Source organism: Sorghum bicolor, chromosome 1 (genome assembly GCF_000003195.3).
Source record: "Sorghum bicolor cultivar BTx623 chromosome 1, Sorghum_bicolor_NCBIv3, whole genome shotgun sequence".
Classification (NCBI taxonomy): Eukaryota; Viridiplantae; Streptophyta; class Magnoliopsida; order Poales; family Poaceae; genus Sorghum; species Sorghum bicolor.
Genome location: NC_012870.2, coordinates 14649764 through 14674174, shown reverse-complemented (window position 1 = coordinate 14674174; position 24411 = coordinate 14649764). Strand labels below are relative to the sequence as shown.

Here is a 24411-nt window from a genome sequence, read left to right as displayed (position 1 = left end):
GGCTAAATAACAAAAAAAGTATGGAGGATTTCACATAACACACAATCGAGGGCTGGCTAAATAACAAAAAAAGATGGGGGATTTCACAATGCCAGGGCACTTGTTTGTTGCTGAGATGAGCAGAGCAATGAGAGGAGGAAGAATCCATGCCATACCTAAAATCAGGAAGAGATGCCGCTAGGTCTCTTTTGGGGGCGGAGCCGGTTGTGCCGCTAGGCAGGCGGCGTCAGAGCAGCAGAGGGAGCACTACCCGACTGGGAGAAGAAAAGTACAAAACCCTCCGGCCTTGGCTCACGAGTTCGTCGTCGCCGTGCTCTTCTGGGCTGGGCTCGATCCTAAAGTGTTCGGCCAAAATGGGCTTTGGCTGACATGGGCCTGTCGTTCGTTTTGTTTCGCGGCCCAAGCAAAAATTGAACGAACAAACCAGTGGGCCAGTCGTTCGTTTTGTTTCGCGGCCCAAGCAAAAATTACCAGACGAACGAAGCCGCGTGTGTGATTGGTGCTTATAACCTCTCTTATTACTTAATTACTCCCTCTATCCCTGAAAGGTTCAACTTCTAGAATCCGTGTCAGTAAAACTTATTTAACTTTGACCAATTTTATAGAAAAAAAGCATCAATATCTATGACATAAAATAAGTATCTTATAAAAATATATTCAATGATAAAGCTAATGATATTAATTTGATACTATAAATCTTAGCGTTTTTTCTATAAATTTGGTCAAAGTTTTAAAATTTTAACTTAGGACAATTCGAGAAGTTGCAGTTTCCAGAGACAGAGGGAGTATTATTAAGTCTGGTTTACCTCCCCTCGTCATTAGAAAAAAAATAGAGACTACTTCAAATGGTCTGGTTTAGCTTACTGAAACTTTGAAAGTGGTTTTGGCTGACGCACCACGCCAATCTTCCAACGTCACGTCAACCATGATAAAGATAAATTGGATTTTCATGATAGTTCATAAGATCAATTACACCTTATCATCACACTATAAAAGAGCGAGTTAGTTTCTTTAAGGGGGCTCTCCCTCCATCATAACCGTCCGATCTGAGCAATGTATTTTATTTTCTATTTTTATCCAATCTTCGTAATATTGCTAATAGGCTAGGGTTCTTTGCTCATGTGTACACATGTATTTTAATGCTAATTAAGCTCTAGCATAATATTAGTTGTGTAAAAAAAATTCGTAAACACGTGCGGCATATTTGCTAGTTTAGTTAAAGTTGAGAGTGTTCGACTTCTGGCGAGAATTAGGGATGGAGAGAGTGTATAGTTACAACATACTGATGCACAAAGAAAGGTTTTACTTGAGGAGGTAGCTAGCATAAGCAGCGGACATGTCGTCGCCGGCAAGTGGACTGCAACTCCGAGGCTCCAAAGTCCAAAAAGAGCCAGGGGCGATGGAACATCTACGTACCAGTGCCAGGCATATCTGCCTCTGAAGCAGCATCTGAATCGACGCCTCCGCTTGTAGAGCTCGTTTTGTCCTTGGCATTCCTGATGGGCACTGGAGGACGACGACGAACTCAACCGTACTAGCTATCAATGTTGCGGAGCCTCGTCAGCTCCACCAGGGAGCAAACTCATACTCTGCAACCTGACAAATTGACTCGCTCTCGCTTGCCTCGGCACCAGTGAGCTGAGCTAGGCAGCTAGCTGATTGCAGGCCCCATAAAAGACTTGCCTTGTGGTACTTGAATGAAAGCTCCTCACGCTCATTGCAGCAAGATCGAGCAGTCTTCCCTTCATATCTCACAACCATACATCCCATATACAGGTCGGTCTCCACGTACGTCTGGTACTCAATTTCCAGGCCTTCTGATCCCATCAGGTGCTATATATCCCTGCAGGGAAACAATGGTAAATATAATAAGACCCTCTTATTATCTTCAAGCCATTTCTTGATCAATTCCATGTTGAATTAATGCCATGACTAATATAATGTGCTTGTGTGCCAAATTGAATAAGTGATCAAAGAACAAGTTTCGTTCGTTTGTCTTATAAGCCGTACTTTTTCTGCCGGCCAACAATGCTTTTATCAGGGACTATTTTTACTTTACTTTTACATGCTAGCTTATTGTGAAGCACGATAAGTGTGTGTGTGAGAGAGAGAGAGTCTCTCTAGCATCAAAGTTGAAAGATGACATCTTAGTTGGTTACTGTTCTAAACTGTCATGCATTTTACATGAATATTTTCTTAATTTTGTGAGAAATGTTTTCCAAGTTCCTGCAGTCTATATCTTTGTTCAATTTACAAAGACACTGAGAAACATAGGAGAGCGTTCAGGTCACCTATGTTGGTTTGTCTCTTGCTGTTGCCTAGCAGTGTTTTGGGATGTGGAGTACGCTTGGCTGAAAAGCTATGACTGAAAGTACTATTCACTGATTTATTGTGAGAGAAAAACATTGTTGAATGAGTAAGCTTGAGCTTAACTGCCGAATCTGTCAGCCATCCGACAGTGTTTTTCTCTCACAGCAAATCAGCGAACAGTGCGTCTCCTGTCTTTGATGTCATGGCTAGAGCTTGTGCATAACACACTATTTTCTATCTTAATTGAAAGGCAGGGTTCCTACCGTTTTCTTTTGTTTTTTTAAAAGCTTTGTTTAATTTACTCCTTGAACTCAAATGTTTGAAGATTATTGAACCCTTTTGAGAAAAAAGTTTTTTTTAATGAGGGTTAAAAAATTTAGCAAGCTCGTTCTCTTCAACCTAATTTTTGTGCTTGGATTGGGCCTTTTACACTCCTAAAAAGTTCCTGAAAATCAAACTGCTCTGACTAGCTAGGAGACTGATACTCCATAGCCTACTTGCATCATATATATACTATATATAAGTATGTAACTAATGTGATAAATTTCACTTCCTAGAGATTATTAAGGAATTATAGTAGTCACTACTGACAACTATATTTGTTGATAAAAAGAACTAGAGTTACAAGGATATATGACATAGTTTGTTATCTGTTTCCATTTTACATATTAAGTTCATAATTTATAGGGGACTTGCAAGGGACTGTCTGACTTTTGGCAAGGATCAAGAACACCATCAATGGAGTTCAACGACAAATCTAGTTCTAACTTTGAGGATTTCCAAAGCAACATGTCGGTTCTATGCCTTCGTTGATCCAGCCGATCAGTCAAATGTTTTGGAGTCATTTTAGCACCAACCAAGATCCATGCATCATTATCCTACTGTATCAAATACTTTTAGCGATAGTGACCATATTACATTAAGCACCTCCTATTCGAGTACAATAGATGGTCCTCAATTCAGTGACCTCAGTAGCAATGCGGCACCAGATTGGTATGGAACCAGTGTGGCAGACTCTTCTAATAACAGCTGGACCAACTCAGATATAACCATCAACTACTTAAACAAGCTGTTGATGGACGAGGACGATGATGACAAGGTAAAGTTACATCATGGAGAGTGCGCCGTTAGAGCTATGGAAGAGCCTTTCTATAGAATTCTTGGACAAAATAATCCAGCTTATCCTGAGTCACCATCACTTTGTAGCTGCGGTCATCTGAATAACCTCAATGACAGCGTCAACAAGTCTTCCGAGCTCTCATGCAGTAGCTGCTGTGTTGCTATTGACTCAAGTAAAAATCATTCTAATCACAACTTGCAAGCTTTTGAAGCTCCATGGAGTTTGACTGACATAGTCGAAGAGAGAAGACATTCCACTGAAGGTACACAAAACATGGAGCTTGGTGTGAAAATTGATGGCCTCTCAATTGCTGAAAAGCGTCGCCGAGATAATCATTCATTTCAGGTAAATGCTGCAGATACGAGCAAGCATGCATCATCTGAGGTTCACAGTGGATATTACCCATGTACAGAAGATTCTTATTTGTCAGAAGCAAGTAGTAGCAAGCATGTTGCCTATTCATTCAATGGGCCAATCCGAGATGAGATGTTTGACAGGGTTCTACTCTTCGCTGAGCATAAACCTACAGATGAAGCTATTGTTTTGCAACAAATGATGACGAACAAATCAACTGAACATTCACAGAATGAACAAGGAAGAACATCAGCTCAGTGGAGGACACGAGGTAAGAAGCAACAGAAGAAAGAGGTGGTGGATCTAAGAACTATTCTTATCCATTGTGCACAAGCAGTATCTGTGAATAACCATACCTTAGCAAATGACATGCTGAACATAATAAGGCATCATTCCTCAATAACTGGGGATGATACCCAGAGGCTAGCATTTTATCTAGTGGACTGCCTTGAGGTGCGATTAGCTGGAACTGGGAGTCAGCTGTATCGCAAATTGCTCACTAAAATCTGCAATCCAATGGGAATTTTAAAGGTTTTCCAATTGACTTTAGCGGTAAATCCTTTACCGAGGGCATCATTTTATTTTGCAAATAAGACAATCCTTGATGTCTCGAAGGGAAAATCTAAGGTGCACATTATCGATTTTGGAATTTACTTTGGTTTTCAATGGCCATCACTGTTTGAGCAACTCGCAAAGAGGGAAGATGGGCCACCCAAGGTTCGGATCACAGGTATTGAGCTACCAAAGCAAGGATTTCGACCAAATCAAATGAATAAGCAGAACACGGGACAGCGATTAGCTGATTATGCTAGCATGTTCAATGTGCCTTTTGAATATCAAGCAATATCATCGAAGTGGGAAACCATATGTATAGAAGATCTCAACATTGAGGAAGATGATGTGCTGATAGTCAACTGCATATACCGAATGAAGAGTGTGGGTGACGAGACAATATCCATAAACAGTGCAAGGAATAGGGTTCTCAATACCATTAGAATGATGAAGCCAAAAGTTTTTGTGCACGGAATAGTGAATGGATCATACAGTACCCCCTTCTTTTTAACACGTTTTAAAGAAGTCATGTACCACTACTCTGCATTATTTGATATCTTCGATAAAACTGTTCCACGAGATCATGAGACAAGAATGCTCATAGAGAGAGGCATCTTTCAGTGCCAACTTCTCAATGTCATCGCATGTGAAGGATCCGAAAGGATTGAGAGGCCAGAGAATTATAAGAAATGGAAGTCAAGAAACCTGAATGCTGGCCTTGAGCAGCTCCCACTGAATCCAGACATTGTGAAAGTAATAAGAGAAATGGTGGGAAAATATCACAAAGATTATGTTATCAACGAAGATGATCACTGGCTACTACTGGGATGGAAGGGAAGGATACTGAATGCAATATCCACATGGAAACCTAGCGAGTCATATGATGGCGACAAGACTTAAGAAGCTTTCTAGTACAAGCAGAGGTTTGACAATCCTATGTATCAATGTTCTGAACTTATGATGTACTTTTAAGCTTTTTACTATGTGCTGGTAATGCATTGCAATTGGCTAACTAGTTCGACAGAAACAGGCTTCCAAAGCGCAACACGTTGCATATATAGTGGTGGTCCTGCTTTTAAACATTTAAATTTGTGTTGCCAATATATCCTTTCTTACCTACAGAACTAATTTGTTCGATTTCCTTTCTGTCATATAATCTATGGTGTTTGCATTACACCTCAAAATGACACCTCAAATTCTGCATGAGTTTAATTCTTTAACCTTTGTTCATACATGGGCAACACTACGAGCATCTTTACATCCAAGCATGCTCAATTTCTATGTGAGTAGAGGGAGAAAGGAAAGAATTGAGGATGGTATGGGCAATGCTGAATTGTGGATCCTCGTAATTAGATAAGACCACAGTTGGTAGTTACTAGCAGTATAACAACGAGGCACAGCACAGTCATGCCCGCCGAGCAAGAAAGAAACGAAGGAGGCGTGGAATGGACAAGTACCTTGGTGGAGTCCGGAACGGCCGCATCTTATCCTTGGCTCTTGGCGTGCGCTATTGCCATCTTCTCTGTCAGCATCCGGAAGTGTCCGGTCGCCGGTCCGGTCAGGTCAGGTCAGGTATTCTATCGAACAGCTCCCGAGCATCCACTCATGGTTGACGTCAGACACCCGGAGCGCTACCTCGACCTCCAACCAGCGGACGAACCACGCGCAGGTTCTCGAGAGGCGTCCGGTCCAGCATTATATGCGATCTTGACGGCGACTGTCAACCATGAAGTGCATGGGAATGGGATCGGAATTTTTTCCCCCGCCTCTCGAGCCATCCGGCGGTCGTGGCTCGCTCTCTGGCTTGTAGGCCCTCGGGTCCTGGCGCCTGGCTTATAGACCGGTCATCGAAGACTAGCACACCGCACAACGGCACAAGTAGCAGCAAGGTGATACGTGGGCACGTCGCGCGACCGGTGACAGGTGACACGTCGGCACGTCGCGCGATCGTTAATTTTTACTTTGATTCTTTGTGTCAACTCTAGATACTACGGAGGATAAGTGTACAAATGTTGATCTGTGGTAGGATTAAGGCCATGTTTAGATTTATTAGTTGCTAATAATTAGCTAGCTAACAGCCTGTAACTAATATTAGCTATTGTTAACTAGTTCGATCGGTCCAACTATAGAGTATTTAGCTAATTAATAATTAGCTAAACTATTAACTTTTCTTTGAAACATGTGTATTTCATTAAGAGTGGGACTGCCGGAAGAATGACTTACACAAAGTAACCATAGGAAAATCCCTAGTGCAACACACGCACTACAGAGAAAGTGGTTAAGAACAAATACATGAGGGAAAGAAACATGGTGGAGAGAGGTAAGACTAAAAAAACTCGTAACTCGCTAAATCACTCGACTCGCTCGTTAATGGCTTGTTTCAAGCTTGACTCGTTTTATAATAAGTCAGCTTGTTTTAGTTAGATCCAACTCGCACTCTACCTCACCGGAGAAGAAGAGGATTGGAGGAGGTGAGTGGGGGTGTAGGAGCGATGAGGAGGTGATGGAGCGGACGGTTCTCTTTTTTCGAGCTACTACCACCACACACCCAAAGGTGAGGTTAGGAGGGGGTGACCCTAGAGGCGCCAGCACACAGCCCCCCCCGAATTGCCCATATGAGCGCTCGGGGGAGGAGGGGGGTCTGTGGGATCAAGTCTATTTGACGAAACTCCAAGCATTTAGCTAGACTTGTTCAGATCTACCTGGATGAGCTAGGGCTAATTACTAGTTGGGCTAAAAATTAGCTCAAATTAACTAAGGTTGGCTACCTAGTTGGCAAACAACTAGTTGAATACTTGTCTAACAAATTAGCTCACATATTAAGCCTCCTATTTAGACACATTACAACTAATTTTGGCAGATTAATTTCTAGCTAGCTAGCAATTAGCCCTTGTATCTAAACATGTCTTGGAGCTAACTGTTAGTGGCTAACTATTAGCACTATGGATCTAAATAGGACATAATAAAAGTAACTATTGTACTATCTCTAGCCGCGTTGTAGTGTAATGGCTAAAAAAATGCACGATGTTTAAGGCAAAATTAGATAGGTAACATAAGTTGTTTCCAATTTTCATGGGCTAAAGCGAGTACATGTATTATTGTCAGGAGGTAAGTACTATCATTAATATGAATTGATACCATATATTGCTAGGATCCTTATAGGAGTTACAAATACTTCAACTTTGGCCAAGGATCTCTCTCTCTCTCTCTCTTAAACTATGGTGTGAATATTTTCATTAAAATATATATTTACAAGAAACTTGAAAGTGGATGATGTCAAGTCCAAACCACTTATATTAACTTTAAACTTCCATTATGTAGATCAAGTCAAAGTTTCAAAATTTGGAACAAGTGTTTCCCTAGAAAGTAATGCATATATGGCTTCGAGGACATAGGAACAAAATTTACATCTGGGCTATGGAAAATGAATGGTGAGAGATTATTTTAGTGCAGATGTGAAGGGAACGAGAACTTTGCGATTAAAGAGCCTATTTTTTTAGGCTGCGTTTGGTTCATCGCAGTAAACTTTAACTTCTATCATATTGAATGTTTGGACACATGCATGAAGTATTAAATATAGACTATTTACGAAACTAAAAACACAGCTAAAGAGTAATTTGTGAGACGAATCTTTTGAGCCTAATTAATCTATGATTGGATACTAATTGCCAAATAAACAAAAATGCTACAGTACCTGTTAAACTTTAACACCTCCAACCAAACAGCCCTTAGCTTTCTTCTAGCCAGCAAGATGTTAGAAGCTGAAGCAAACAACCTAGTTGTTGAGCTCAGAAAACTGGCTTCTAAGAAGATAAACTAAAAACTGAAAAACATGTTCCAAAGACCTTTTTAGTTTTGGTGTATTGAGAAACTAAAAATATATTATAAAATCCTACGACATAAAACCAAAAACTTAGCTAAATTCAAACAAACAGAACCTAAATCCCATTTCACCTATCGGTGCACAACTCTATGATTTGGCAACATATTCCTATCACTTAGGTGCGTCAACTGCTACACATTGGTACATTTATAAGATATGCTGATGTCAGGTTTTGGCATTGTTTTAGCTTACTAAACCCGAAATGTTGCATTAAGTCGGCCAAAATGCATATATAGTTCGTCTCTGGTGATGAATACAAGTCGCACCTTGACATAGCTGTCGTGCTATTTCCTATCAACCTAGACTGGTACGTCTAGATCCATACCCAGAACAGTCAACAATTGTTTCTAGCCGCCTTATAACTGATAACGTGCTAGTGGCTTACAAAAATATTCACTATCCGAAGAAAAAGAAGGGCAAAACTAGTGCCTATGCAGTCAAACTTGACATGGCAAAAGCCTCTGACAGAGTTTCACAATGTCATGATCAAGCTAGGCTTCATCATTATGAAATGTGTGGAGACAGTAAGTTTCTTAATAAGGGTAAATGGGCATGTATCTAATGTCCACACGTTGAATTAGACAAGGTGATCGATCCAATGTTCCCATATTTATTCTTGCTTGTCGAGTATGCTGAAATTTTTAGGGCCCTCATTCCTAACGAAAATAGTCCAGGTGGGGTTCCATGCACCGTGGGTCTCTCACATGTTGTTTGCATATGATTATTGATTGATTGGTTTTCACATATGCAAGCAAGCGAGACGGGGCTCACCTGGTGGGCATCCTCCACTCATACCAAATAGAATTAGGTGAGTTGGTGTGAACATGTCGAAGTCAGCTATTTTTTTCAGCTCTAAATTAACTGGACATGAAAGAAGAAATGAAGCAGGCCACTGGAATTGACATGGAAGCCTTTGAGCAAAAAATTATCTGGGGCTTCCCACAGTAGTAGGACATAGTACCACACTGAGGCCTTCGAGCTAATCCTAACAAAGATCCAGGGTCTAGTGGGAGGCTAGAGTGAGAAGCTACTTGGTGGGGCAGCAAAGGAAGTCCTGATCAAATCGGTTGTGCAGGCGGTTGCTATATATATATATATATATATATATATATATATATATATATATATATATATATATATATATATATATATATATATATATATATATATGTGATGAACTACTTCATCTTATCAGGAAGAACTAGGAGGAAAATCACCTTAATTAGCCACTTCTAATTATTGGTGGGGTGGTATAGAGGACAACTGAGCCATCCACTAGAGGCGATGGCAGGAACTCATGCTACCAAAATGTCATGGTGGTGTATGGGGTTCCGGGATGATCTTAAATGGTTCAATGTGGCGATGCTGGGGAAGCAAGGCTGGCAGCTAATGACCTCCGCAGATGCGCGCTATGTGCTCGAGTCTTGAAAGACAAATATTTCCCTAATGGTGATCTTATTACAGCCAAAAACAAGAGAAATTCCTCTCACACTTGACGGATTATTTTGGCAGGCAGAAAAGCCTTGTAGTGGTGCTGGGCTGGTGTGAACTGTGAAGAATTGGTGACGGGGAAGTCAACAAATATTTGGCAGGGCCGCTGGATTCCTGGAGCAATCGGAGGCCAACCAATCTGCAAGGCTGATTTGAGTTAGTGAACTCCTAGTAGAAGAAGGATGTACTCCCTTCATTGTTTAGTTCCGAAAAAATTTCGGATTTTGCTACTGTAGCACTTTCGTTTTTATTTGACAAATATTGTCCAATCATGAACTAACTAGGATCAAAAGATTCGTCTCGCGATTTACAGACAAACTGTATAATTAGTTTTTATTTTTGTCTATATTTAATGCTTCATGCATGTGCCGCAAGATTCGATGTGACAAGGAATCTTGAAAACTTTTTGGATTTCGAGGTGAACTAAACAAGGCCTAAGTTATTCCAAGAATGTCAAAGTATCTCGAGTTTGACCAAATTTATATGATAAAATATAACTATTATGATATCAACTAAGTATCATTAGATTCTTCCTTAGTTATATTTTCTTAGTATACTCACTTTATGTTACAAATCTTAGTATTTCTCTCTATAATTTTGGTCAAACTTGAAGATGTTTTGATTTTTTAAGATTCTTGAAATGATCGACTTATAATTTGAAATAGAGGGTGTAGCTAGGATGACGAAGTGCTAGATCAAAACCTAGGCCTTGTTTAGTTCCTAAATTATTTTGCAAAATTTTTCAAATTCCCTGTCACATCGAATCTTGCGGCACATGCATAGAGCACTAAATATAGATAAAATAAAAATCTATTTGCACAATTTAACTGTAATTTGTGAGATGAATCTTTTGAGCCTGATTAGTCTCACATGCATAGAGTATTAAATATAGATAAAAAATAACTAATTACACACTATAATTTATGAGACAAATCTTTTAAGCCTAGTGAGTCTATAATTGGATAATGTTTATCAAATACAAACGAAAGTGCTACAGTTTCTATTTTGTTAATTTTTTTTGAACTAAACAAGGCCTTATTTCTCTATCCAAGTTCATTTGAATAACTTAAAAAATTGAAATTTCAAAATATAATAACTTCAAGCATAATCTAGGTATTATAAATGATTTCAAATGAAAAACCGTCAACTAATTTTGATCATAAATTTAATTATATAGTTTTTATAAATATGTAAATTCTTGATTAAGCCATCTTTGGACCCTTCCAGGGACCTCCAATATGTTGCACCTGTCTTTTTTGTCTCTTTCTACTAACACCATATTAATATGTACTCTATTTGTTTCAAATCATAAGATGTTCCAGTCTTTTTTACATGTATAACTTTTACTATCTATCTAAACATAATGTTTATTTTGGTACATAGCAAAACTATGTATCTAGAAAAATAATGTCTTATATGGAAGAGATGAAGTACTCTAAAGCTGCTGCCCTAGGGAAGGTACACACGAGAGGAGGTTGTGGGTTTAAATTATATGCTCTTCATTTCAAATTATATCATTCTAACTTTCTACTTACATTTTGCTACACATATAGAAACACACTACATCTAGATACATATTAAATACATAAAAGAAAAACAGAATGACTTAGGCCCTATTTGGTTCACGCCGCTAAACTTTAGTCCCTATCACATCGGATATTTGGACACCTGTATGCAGTATTAAATATAGACTATTTACGAAACTAATAACATAACTAGAAAATAATTTGTGAGACGATTTTTTTAAGCCTAATTAGTCAATGGTTGGACACTAATTACTATAGTTAAATATATTATAATACCTATTAAACTTTAGTTCCTCCAACCAAACACCTCTTAATTTGAAATCAAGAGTGGTAAACACGAGTGTGTAGTTTCGCACAAAAATTCGGCACGAAGGTTGTGTACTTTGGTGGTACGGCCTTCTGATGGCAGCACAACCAATCACAAATGGAAATAGCCAACTTTTACTTCATACTACACCGGTGGTAAAAAAACCACCCCACTAAAAATCGATTTTGACCGCTGTTAAAAGTAATTTGTGTACTGCCGCGTAACTTCCAATCCAAAGGACATGATATTATATGTTGAAGTCACAAATTAAGGTGGGGAAAGCTGCTTATCCAGACTAATAGCTCAAGATTCTCGTGCAAATTAAATAAGCTGGCTCAAAGCGCCGCCTTCTTTTGCACCAACTGACATATATAATTATAAATAACAATATACTAATGCGCAAAGAAGAGGTAGCTAGCAGCAAACATGTCGTCGCCGGCAAGCCGACTGCAACTTCGAGGCTCCAAGGCGATGGCACCTCTGAAGCAACATCAGAATCGACGCCCCCCACTTCTGGAGCTCGTTTTGTCCTTGGCTTTCCTGATGGGCACTGGAGGACGAATTCGACCGCAGCTATCAACGTTGGGAGACCTCGTCAGACCCACCACCACCAGCGAGAAAACTCATACTGCAACAGGACAAATTGACTGAGCTAGCTGATTGCAGGCCCCAGCCAGAAGCCAGATCCTCCCTATAAAAGACTTTGCCTCGTGGTACTGGTACTTGTAGCTCCTCCTGCTCATGGCAAGATCGATCAGTCTTCCATTCATATCTCACAACCGTACAGAAGGACGTACGTCTGGAATTCAATTTCCAGGCCTGCTGATCCCATCAGGCGCCATCCCTGCAGGGAAACAATGGTAAATATAAATACGACCCCTCTAATCTCCAAGCCATTCCTTCATCAAGTCCATGCTGAATAAGTGATCAAAGACCCAGTGACTAAGATGGTTATTACTTCTCTTGACAAATACATGCTAGCTTATTATGAAGCAGTGTGTGTGTGTGTGTGTGTGTGTGTGTGTGAGAGAGAGAGAGAGAGAGAGAGAGAGAGAGAGAGAGAGAGTCCCCCTCTCTCTCTAACATCAAAGTTGAAAGGTGACATCTTAGTTTGTTACTGTTCTAAACTGTCATGCATTTTTCATGAAGATTTTCTTAATTTTGTAAGAAATGTTTTCCAAGTTCCTGCAGTCTATAACTTTGTTCAATTTACAAGGACACTGAGCAACATAGGAGAGCGTTCAGGTCACCTGTGTTGATTTGTCTCTTGCTGTTGCCCAGCAGTGTTTTGGGATGTGGAGTATGTGTGTGCCTCTCTATAGGTCTCCTGTCTTTGATGTCATGGCTAGAGCTTGTATATATGTAACACACTCTCTTTCCTATCTTAATTGAAAGGCAGAGTTTCTACCACCTTCTTTCGAATCTTTTTTAAAAAGCTATGTTTAATTTACTCCTTGAACTCAAAAGTTTGAAGATTGAACCCTTCTGATATTTTTTTAGGGTTAGAAAAAAAAGATTAGCAAGCTCATTCTCTTCAACCTAATTTTTGTGCTTGGATTGGGCCTTTTACACTCCTAAAAAATTCCTGAAAATCAAACTGCTCTGACTAGCTAGGAGACTGGTACTCCATAGTCTAAATGCATCATATATACACTATATATGAGTATGTAACTAAAGTGATCCAGTGCATATTTTCAGAATTTCTCTTCCTAGAGATTTTTAACGAATTATAGTAGCCACTACTGACAATTATATTTGATAATAAAAAAACTAGAGTATAAGGATATATGACATAATTTGTTAATTGTTATCTGTTTCCATTTTTCATATTAAGTTCATTATTTACAGGGGACTTGCAAGGCACTGTCTGACTTTTGGCAAGGATCAAGAACCCCATCAATGGAGTTCAACGACAAATCTAGTTCTAACTTTGAGGATTTCCAAAGCAACATGTCGGCTACTTCTGGGTTCTATGCCTTGGTTGATCCAGCCGATGAGTCAAATGATTTGGAGTCATTTTTGCACCAACCAAGATCCAAGCATCATTATCCTCCTGTATCAAATACTTTTAGCGATAGTGACCATATTACATTGAGCACCCCCTATTCGAGTACAGTAGATGGTCCTCAATTCTGTGACCTCAGTAGCAATGCGGCACCAGATTGGTATGGAACCAGTGTAGCAGACTCTTCTAATAACAGTTGGACCAACTCAGATATAACCATCGACTACTTAAACAAGCTGTTGATGGACGAGGACGATGAGGATAAGGTAAAATTACATCATGGAGAGTGCGCCCTTAGAGCTATGGAAGAGCCTTTCTATAGAATTCTTGGACAAAATAATCCAGCTTATCCTGAGTCACCATCACTTTGTAGCTGTGGTCATCTGAATAACCTCGACGACAGCATCAACAAGTCTTCTGGGCTCTCATGCAGTAGCTGCTCTGTTGCTATTGATTCAAGTAATAGTCATTCTAATCACAACTTGCAAGCTTTTGAAGCTCCATGGAGTTTGTCTGACATAGTCAAAGAGACAAAACGTTCCACTGAAGGTACACGAAACATGGAGTTTGGTGTGAAAATTGATGGCCTCTCAATTGCTGAAAAGCGTAGCCGAGATAATCAGTCACTTCAGGTAAATGCTGCAGATACGAGCAAGCATGCATCATCTGAGGTTCACAGTGGATATTTCTCAAGTACAGAAGATTCTTATTTGTCAGAAGCAAGAAGTAGCAAGCAGGTTGCCTTTTCATTCAATGAGCCAACCCGAGATGAGATGTTTGACAGGGTTCTACTCTTCTCTGAGCATAAACCTACAGATGAAGCTATTGTTTTGCAAGAAATGATGACAAACAAATCAACCGGACATTCACAGAATGAACAAGGAAGAACATCAGCTCGGCGGAAGACACGAGGAAAGAAGCAACAGAAGAAAGAGGTGGTGGATCTAAGAGCCATTCTTATCCATTGTGCACAAGCAGTATCTGTGAATAACCATACCTTAGCAAATGACATGCTGAACATAATAAGGCAACATTCCTCAATAACTGGGGACGATACCCAGAGGCTAGCATTTTGTCTAGTGGACTGCCTTGAGGTGCGATTAGCTGGAACTGGGTGTCAGCTGTATCGCAAATTGATCACTAAAAGCAGCAACGCTGTGGCCATTTTAAAGGTATTACAATTGTCTTTAGCGGTAAATCCTTTATTGAGGGCATCATTTTATTTCTCAAATAAGACAATCCTTGATGTCTCGAAGGGAAAATCTAAGGTGCACATTATCGATTTTGGCATTTGCTTTGGATTTCAATGGCCATCACTGTTTGAGCAACTCGCAAAGAGGGAAGATGGGCCGCCCAAGGTTCGGATCACAGGTATTGAGCAACCAATGCAAGGATTTCGACCAAACCAAATGAATAAGCAGAACACGGGACAGCGATTAGCTGATTATGCTAGCATGTTCAATGTGCCTTTTGAATATCAAGCAATATCATCAATGTGGGAAACCATAAGTATAGAAGATCTTAACATTGAGGAAGATGATGTGCTGATAGTCAACTGCATAGACCGAATGAAGATTCTGGGTGATGAGACAGTATCCATAAACAGCGCAAGGAATAAGGTTCTCAATACCATTAGAATGATGAAGCCAAAAATTTTTGTGCATGGAGTAGTGAATGGATCATACGGTACCCCCATCTTTTTAACACGTTTTAAAGAAGTAATGTACCATTACTCTGCATTATTTGATATCTTTGATAAAACTGTTCCACGAGATAATGAGACAAGATTGCACATAGAGAGGAGCATGTTTCTGTCCCAACTTCTCAATGTCATCGCATGTGAAGGATCCGAAAGGATTGAGAGGCCAGAGAATTATAAGAAATGGAAGTCACGAAGCCTGAATGCTGGCCTTGAGCAGCTCCCACTGAATCCAGACATTGTGGAAGTAATAAGAGAAATGGTGGGAAAATATCACAAAGATTATGTTATCTACGAAGATGATCAGTGGCTACTACTAGGATGGAAGGGAAGGATACTGAATGGAATATCCACATGGAAACCTAGTGAGTCATATGTTGGTGACTAAGACTTAAGAAGCTTTCTAGTACGTCCAGAGGTTTGACAATCCTATGTATCAATAGTCTGAACTTATGATATATTGTTAAGCTTTTTACTGTGTGCTGGCAATGCATTGCAATTGGCTAACTAGTTCGACAGTGCTTCCAAAGTGCAACACTTTGCATAGTTGTTGCTTTTAAACATTTGAATTTGTGTTGCCAATATATCCTTTCTTACCTAAACTAATTTGTTCGATTGCCTTTCTGTCATATAATCTATGGCGTTTCCATTACACATCAAAATGTTGCCAGATGGTGGGACGAATTCTGGGCAAGTTTAATTCTTTAGCCTTTGTTCATACATGGGCAATAATCAGAGCATTTTACATCCAAGCATGCTCTATTTCTATGGGCAATTATGAATTGTGGATCCCCGTATCGTAACTAGATTAGATCACAGTTGGGAGTTACTAGCATTATAACAACGAGGCACAGTCATGCCCGCCGAGCAAGAAAGAAACGAAGGAGGCGTGGAATGGACAAGTACCTTGGTGGAGTCTGGAACGGCCGCATCTTATCCTTGGCTCTTGGCGTGCGCTATCTGTCTTCTCTGTCAGCATCCGGAAGTAGCCGGTCGCCGGTCCGGTTAGGCATTCTATCGAACAGCTCCCGAGCATCCACCCGTCGTTGATGTCAGACACCCCGAGCGCTGCATCGATCTCCCACCACCTCCCCGCAGTGCGCCCGCATTAGTCAAAGACGAACCACGCCGCTTCTCGAGAGGCGTCGGGTCCAGCACTGGATGCGTTCTTGACGGCGACCGCCGAGCGTGGCTCCGTTTGGTTTGGAGCCTGGGAAGATTTTGCCTGGGTAAAAAAGGTTCCTGAAGCTGCCTGTGACATGTTTGGATTGGATCCTTGGCGCCTGGCTCTCAGAGTCTCAGTTGCCTGGCCTAGACGTTGGTTTACGGTGCTAAGCTAGTCATCTTATATTTATTATATTTTACTATAAAATCATAAAAGACAGTACGGCACACCTACCACTCTTGCTGTTGTTCTACAAACTACTCAATTTATCTCAAATTATAAGATATTTCTTTTTTTACACCAAATTTAACCACTCATCTTATTCATAAAAAATTATGGAAAATATCATTTCTTTTGTCTTTTGAATTTGGGTGATGGTGAAGAAGAAGAAGAAGAAAGAAAGAAGGCTCCTTTCGCTTTTTTTTATAAGTCGTATTTTTTTCTACCAGCTAGCAGTGTTTTTCTCTCACAATAAATCAACGAACAATATTTTTAGTCATACCTTTTCAGAAAAACGAACAGGTTCGAAAAAGAAAGAAGAAGAATCGGCTCCGCTCCCTTGTAACAGGTTCGAAGAAGAAGAAGCTAGAGCCATTGTGGAAGAGCCACAAAATTATAGCTCCTTCAAAATAGATCTTGCTCCTCTAAAGGAGCTCTTGAGAAAAAAGCCTTACCAAACAAGGCTTAAAAGTTGAAAGCATATTCTAAAGAGTTTTTCTAGTTTTGGTGTGTTGAGAAGCTAAAAGTTATTATAAAAGTCTGCAACAAAAAAATACAAAAAGCTAGAAGCCAAAAGTCAACTTTTGAGAAAAAAAAACACAATGACTCTGTTCGTTTGTCTTATAAGCTATACTTTTTTTGCCAGCCAACAATATTTTTCTCTCACAATAAATCAACTAATAGTATTTTTAGCCAGACCTCAAACTCAAAGTTGTTGGAGAAAGCCATTGTCACGCTCTCCACCTCAACGTTCTTTGGTGCTGATCGAAACATGCATGGATGCCCAGCCCAGTAATAGGCACTCTGCTTTCATCATGCCGGATGCCCGGATCGCATCACATAGATCTTCTGAACTGAACATACTCTCCTGCTTCACAGTTGTGATGGCCATCTGATAAGCTTTTGTACATCTTGTCAGTCTGAAACGTTCAGGTAAAGGTTGAGGTTTCTGACCAAATTCAACAAAGGCACCAGATTACGGTGACGACTGACGAATATGGAGAGATTTTGATATTCGACATATAATTCGTGAGCCTTTCGAGATTTGGGACAGAGACCAACTCAACTTGGCAACATATCTATCTGGTCTTCGTGTCCAATTACCACACCATCTGATGCCTTGGAAGAGCACGCATCATTATATATATATATATATATATATATATATATATATATATATATATATATATATATATATATATATATATATATATATATATATATATATATGAGAGAGAGAGAGAGAGAGAGACACACACACACGACTAAGGTCTCCAAGTGCACCAACTGACATAAACAAAGCGCAGAGCAAGATTTACCTGGAGCCACAATAGCATAGGAAAAGGTCCACGGCAAGGCAAGGCAACTGGCAACCCAACTGCAACTCCGAGGCTCTAAACTTGTGAGCACACCAGCGGCAATGGCAACATCTGAAACGACGCCTCTGCTCTTGAGCTCTGTCTTGTCCCTAGCTTTCGTCCAGGCCCTAGCTATGAACATTGGAGCCTCGTCAGACTCGCCGCTTAGCGGCTCATACTGCCAGCGTCAGCCATATGACATTGACTCGTTCTCGCTTGCCTTGGCATAGCTGTTTGCACGCACCATATATATATATACAACATTGGCTCAGTTTGCCACTTAATCTTTGCCAGTCTTGGGGCCTTTGCAGATCCCGTGGTACGGTACCTGCCTGCAGGAAAACAAAGGTAACATAACAGTCACCCTCTTCTCTTCTGCTGTGCTCATTGTAAAGTAAAGCAAATATTTGTTGTTTTTAGATTGGACCTTTCATCTTACATGGAGAATATGAATAAATAAATAGTATGATTGCGTAGACTAATAACTATACATGAAACATCGATAAATTCTGCTATCAATTTCATGTTTCAGAACTTCACGTACAAGAAAAATATTATGGAAAGATGATTTGGCTATTATATTTAGGTTGGAAAAATGAGCTCCAGATTCATATAACATTCTGTTTTGGTTTTACATAGTAATTTCATTGTTGACAATGCAGTTCAGGATAATCTTGCACGACTTTCTTTCTTCGATGATCAAACACCCAATCCATGGAGTCCAAAGACAAACCTAATTCAAGTTTTGAGGACTCCCCAAGCGCCATGGTGAATAATCCTGGGTGCTATGCCACTTCCCAGATATTCATCGATGATCCAACTAACAGGCATAATGATTTGGACTTGGAGTCATGTTTGCACACACCAAACTCCAACTATCCTCCAGTATCAAGTAGTTCTAACAGTAATGTCCATGTTGCATCGAGCACTTCTTCTTCAACTAAAATATATGGTCCCCATCCATGTGAAGTCAGTAGCAATGTAAAATCAGATTGGTATGGAGCCAATGCGACAGACTATTCTGCAAACAGTTGGATCACCTCGGATATAACACTCGACTACATAAACAAGCTATTGATGCAGGAGGACAATGATGACACGGTCAAATTACATCATGGAGAACATGCACTTAGATCCATGGAAGAGCCATTCTACAAACTCCTCGGACAGAATAATCCAGTTTATCCTCAGCAACTACCACTTTGTAACTGTGATCATCTGAAAAATATAGATGACAGCATCAGCAAATCATGCAGCATTTGCTCTGTTGCTATAGACTCAAGTACTAGTCATTCTAATCACAACTTGCAAGTATTTGAAGCTCCATGGAGTCTATCTGACATTGTCACTCAAGGTACACACAGCGTGGAGCTTGGTTTGAACGTCGATGGCCTTTCGATCGCTGAAAAGCGTAGCCGAGATGATCAGTCACTTCAAGTGCATGTTGCAGACAAAATCAAGCATGCACTATCTGAGGTTCACGATGGAAATTATTCACGTACAGAAGATTTTCAATTGTTAGAAGGAAGGAGTAGCAAGCAGTTCGCCGTTTCAATCAACGGGGCAACCCGAGATGAAATGTTGGACAGGGTCCTACTCTTCTCTGAGCATAAGCTTACCGATGAAGGCATTGTTTTGCAAGAAATGATGGCAAACAAATCAACCAGAAATTCAAAGAATGTTCAAGGAAGAACATCAGCTTGTCGGAAGACACGAATTAAAAAGCAACATAAGAAAGAGGTGGTGGATCTAAGAACCCTTCTTATCCATTGTGCAAAAGCAGTATCTGTGAATAAATATACCTTAGCAAGGGATACACTGAACATCATAAGACAGCATTCCTCAGTAAGCGGCGATGATACCCAGAGGCTAGCATCTTGCCTAGTTGAGTGCCTTGAAGTACGATTAGCCGGAACTGGGGGGCAGCTGTATCACAAGTTGATGACTGAAACCTGCAATGCTGTGGACACTTTAAAGGTATATCAATTGGCTTTAGCAGTAAGTCCTTTCATGCGGGCACCATACTATTTTTCAAATAAGACAATCCTTGATGTCTCAAAGGGGAAACCAAAGGTGCACATTATCGACTTTGGCATTTGCTTTGGCTTTCAATGGCCATCACTGTTTGAGCAACTGGCAAGGAGGGAAGATGGGCCTCCTAAGGTTCGGATCACAGGTATTGAGCTACCCCAGCCAGGATTTCGACCAAATCAAATTAATAAGAACGCAGGGCAGCTATTAGCTGATTATGCTAGCATGTTCAATGTGCCTTTTGAATATAAAGGAATATCATCGAAATGGGAAACCATCCGTATACAGGATCTCAACATCGAGGAAGATGACGTGCTGATAGTCAACTGCCTATTCCGAATGAAGAACATTGTTGATGAGACAGTAGAACTTAACAATGCCAGGAACAGGTTGCTCAATACCATCAGAAAGATGAAGCCAAAAGTTTTTGTGCATGGAGTAGTGAATGGATCATTTAGTAACCCCTTCTTTTTACCACGTTTTAAAGAAGTCATGCACCACTACTCTGCATTGTTTGATATCCTTGATAGAACTGTTCCACGAGACAATGAGGCAAGAATGATCTTAGAGAGGCATATCTATCTGCGTGCAATTCTCAATGCTGTTGCATGTGAAGGATCTGAAAGGATTGAGAGGCCAGAGTGCTATAAGAAGTGGAAATCACGAAACCTGAAGGCTGGCCTTGAGCAGCTCCCACTGAATCCGGACATTGTGAAAGTAATAAGAGATATGGTGGGGCAATATCACAAAGATTATGTTATCAACGAAGATGATCAGTGGCTAGTGCTGGGATGGAAGGGAAAGATACTGAAAGCAATATCCACATGGAAACCTTCTGAGTCATAATGACGGCAGTCAAGAATTATATCACAAAGATTATATCCTGCTTTCTAGTATAAGCAGAGGTTTGAAAATTTTATGTATTAATGCTCTGAACTAATTATGTACTTATTATTTTTGCCTTATGCTGGTAACGAATTGCAACTGGCTAATACTTGGACAGAAATGGGCTTCCAAAGTCCAAGGGATTGCATAGTGGGAATGCTGCACTGTTAAACGTTTGGATATGCATTGCGAATATGTCCTTACCTACACAACCAACTTGTTCGTTTGCCTTTCTGCCATATAATTTATGGTATTTGTATTACACCTCAAAACGTTGACTGCTGTCTGCTGGCATGAATTCTTCATGAATTGAACCTTTGTTCATACCATGCATGGGGGATACTCGACCACCTTTACATCCAAAGCAGGTTCTCTTTAGAACGTAGAGGCAAAAGGGGGAAAAAAAGAAAGAAAGAAAGGAGTGGAGAATGGTATGACAAGTTAATACTGAATTGTTGCTCCTCGTGACTAGGAGTAGATACGATCGTGGTAAAATGTCAGTAGCAGTATAACAGCGACGAAGGAGGCGCGGGATGAAATGGACAAGCACAATGATACATACCTGGTGGAGTCCTGAACAGCTGCATCTTCTGCTTCGTTCTTGGCATACGCATGCGCTTCGGTCTTCTTCTCCGATTAAAGCCTGGAGTCGGAGGCCGGTCCGTCAGTGAGTCGGGTAGTATTCGGTCAGGCATTCTGTCGAACAGCTCCCGAGCATCCGCCCTCGTCGCTGAAGTTTGACGCCCCGAGCGCGCCCTCATCTTTACGGCAAGTGGACAACCGGTTGGGAACGCCAAGGTGACTTCTCCATTTTCTCTTTCTATATCTCTCCAGCGGACGTGGGTGTATGACCAATCAGCGACAACTAGCACAACCGAAAGTAGCTACAAAGTGAAACTTCAAGTTTAGTTTGTTCTCTCTCTAGAAATGGCAATCTCTACAACGCGAAACGTTTTTTGTTTTCTTTTTTTTTATTTGAAAAGGGAAGGGAAGCGCAACGTTTTGTTGTGCGAGAGCAAACATTCAGTGGCGTTACCCGATGGACACGTGAATTAGGGGCTCTTGTTCATGCTTAAATGGCCGCAGCTAGTAAAAAATTAGGGGCTCTTGTGTTTATACCCTGTTTTGTATTGGAATTATGATTTTTCCTTTGTTTTTTTTGACTTCGTGAATTTGTCAGTGTGTTTTCGAAACGAAGCACCACTTTATTCTTATTGTATCGTCTTCCTCTAACAGTGTTAACTTTTGTATAATTAGATAAAATGCCCATGTTATTTTGCCCCTAGTTGTTATGAGTATTTGTAATTTTACTCATAATTTACACATAGGCCACGATGAAGGGAAGAGAATGGATCGGCATACCACAGCGCCTAGAGACGACCACACCTTGTGTTTTGGCTGCCGTCCTACGTGCCATGTGCCAAGCCACGTCGCACCTATGTGTACCCACGCCAAGCCCCGCAGGCGCACCAGCCACCATGTTGCCCATGAAAAAAAAATTCTTGGCCGGAGCCTAGCCCGACATATTATTTTAGCTAATTTTATAGTGTAAAACATGCAAACAGCTCGCCCAAGTCTTAGCCTAACCTGCCGGCATAAAAAAATAGTTCCGACTTGCCTAGTGGGACTGTCATGGACGAGGCTTTTTTGGTCCGAAATAACTGGATTTTTTTCGGTCCGGTCCAAACCGCAAAATGCTCAGGTCTACCTGTTGACGTCCCACAACTCTTGCAAAGCTGAAGCCAACCACTATGGAGGAGAAGTGTGTGCCCCTGCTCGATCTATCCCTGACCCATGCAGTTTACGTGTGGCCGGACGAGCAGGAGGAGGAAGATAAGATGAGGGCAACATGGTCTTTTTCTAGGTTTTTAGGGATTTTGATTTCTTTTAGTTCATTTATTTCATGTCCACTTAGCATACATCTAAAATAGGGATAAATGGATGGTTCGTTTCAAAATAACAAAGAAAAAATCATAAAGTTGAAAAAACATGGGCAAAATCACAATTAGACTACAGGATAAGGGCAAGAACACAATTTTCCAAAAAAAATTATATGCAAAAATAAAAATCGATCACACATCATAAGAAGTTAAAACGCTTAAAACATAAATGGATCTAGTCGGCGTGATTATGCAAAAACTAGTCTAACCGGTTATAAGGCCGAGTTGTAAACATAGTGAAAAATGATAATATTTTCGAGCAAATTAGCAAAAGGTAACCAACAGTCTTACATGGCGAAAAGAATGACTAATTTCTAGGTAAATAGTAAAGGAGACGTCGAACCTCTCGTCGGAGTAACAATGTTGGCAGATTATCGCTCAACAAGCCTAGAGCATCATCTTTGATCATTGCTATTTTTTATCGCCAGATTAAGCGATGAACAATAATATAGAGGTTGGAGAAGATTAGGACAAAAGAGAGGTATAGAATAGTTTTATTCTATAGGTTGAATATCTTATTTTTATAGAGTAGTCCTCTGGTATATATAGATAGGATAATCTTATTTTAGTAGGAAACTTTCTCTAAATGAAATCTTCAGTTTTCCCACGAGATTGGACGAGTTCCTATTGAATTAGATTTGAATGTGACTCGGGCTGTGAAAACCACCTTAGAATGTTTGTGAAACCTAGGCTTAACTTAATTAAGTAATAGCATAAGTGTTAATTTATATAAAATTTTAGAAGGTATTTAGATTATCTATCATAGTAGCAAGTAGAGTAGTACATATAAAGAGAGTTACTTTATAATGTATTTCACCATTTAGATTACCTCAGCATGCACCATGGTCCATGGAACTCAAAATGATGAATTTGTCGTTGTAACAAAGAATTGTAATCCCTCTGATCCAGTTTATAAGGCAGACATACATATTAAGATTCAAACTTTACGATCTTTGACCAATATTTTTAATAAAAACTTGATATGGTTAGATTCGTAAACAAATGTTCTATCCAATTATCATAGTTTATAATCATAAAAATATAATATAAAAATAAATGGTCAAATGCAATTTGACAGACTATGTCATGTCAGACTAGGCCTTATAAAATTAACAGGATGGAGTATGTCTAATAGTATCCTTTTATAAAGAACATAGAGCGGTAAAACTTAATTAGTGTTATATGACATAATGTTTCAATCACTGTATAAACTTATTTAAAATAACAAATTATATTTTATTATCATGGAGTGACTAAAGCGAATTATCAATGTCTTTGATATATTTATTAAAGGAGGTCTTATTTACACCATGCAGAATTTCTCGTTAAGACGATCAGAGAAGTCTTGAGAGTCTCACTGATCAGAGATTGCAAACACCTTGGCAATTTAAAGCTTACATTGAACTCTTTCCAGACTCCCTACTGTTTCAGTTCAGCCAACAGTAGACTTTTTATTCTACTTCTCAACCTGTATGGATCCAACAGTTGGTGCATATATATCAGCAACAATTTTTTCCAAAAAAAAAAAAAAAACATATCAGCAACACACAGCTACAACCAAACTAT

At 39.9% G+C, this 24411-nt stretch overlaps 3 protein-coding genes across 3 annotated transcripts; all 3 read left to right on the top strand.

Moving 5' to 3' along the window:
* LOC8062981 (scarecrow-like protein 9) lies at positions 1098-5236 on the top strand. The gene is made up of 2 exons (XM_002466805.2): positions 1098-1859; positions 2998-5236. The coding sequence occupies exon 2, from the start codon at positions 3176-3178 to the stop codon at positions 5234-5236; it is 2061 nt and encodes a 686-aa protein (XP_002466850.1). The 5' UTR covers positions 1098-1859; positions 2998-3175.
* On the top strand, positions 12291-16137 carry LOC110434615 (scarecrow-like protein 34). The gene is made up of 2 exons (XM_021459001.1): positions 12291-12403; positions 13392-16137. The coding sequence occupies exons 1-2, from the start codon at positions 12401-12403 to the stop codon at positions 15633-15635; spliced, it is 2247 nt and encodes a 748-aa protein (XP_021314676.1). The 5' UTR covers positions 12291-12400; the 3' UTR covers positions 15636-16137.
* On the top strand, positions 18405-20866 carry LOC8062980 (scarecrow-like protein 34). Its single transcript, XM_002466804.2, has one exon. The coding sequence runs from the start codon at positions 18704-18706 to the stop codon at positions 20864-20866; it is 2163 nt and encodes a 720-aa protein (XP_002466849.2). The 5' UTR covers positions 18405-18703.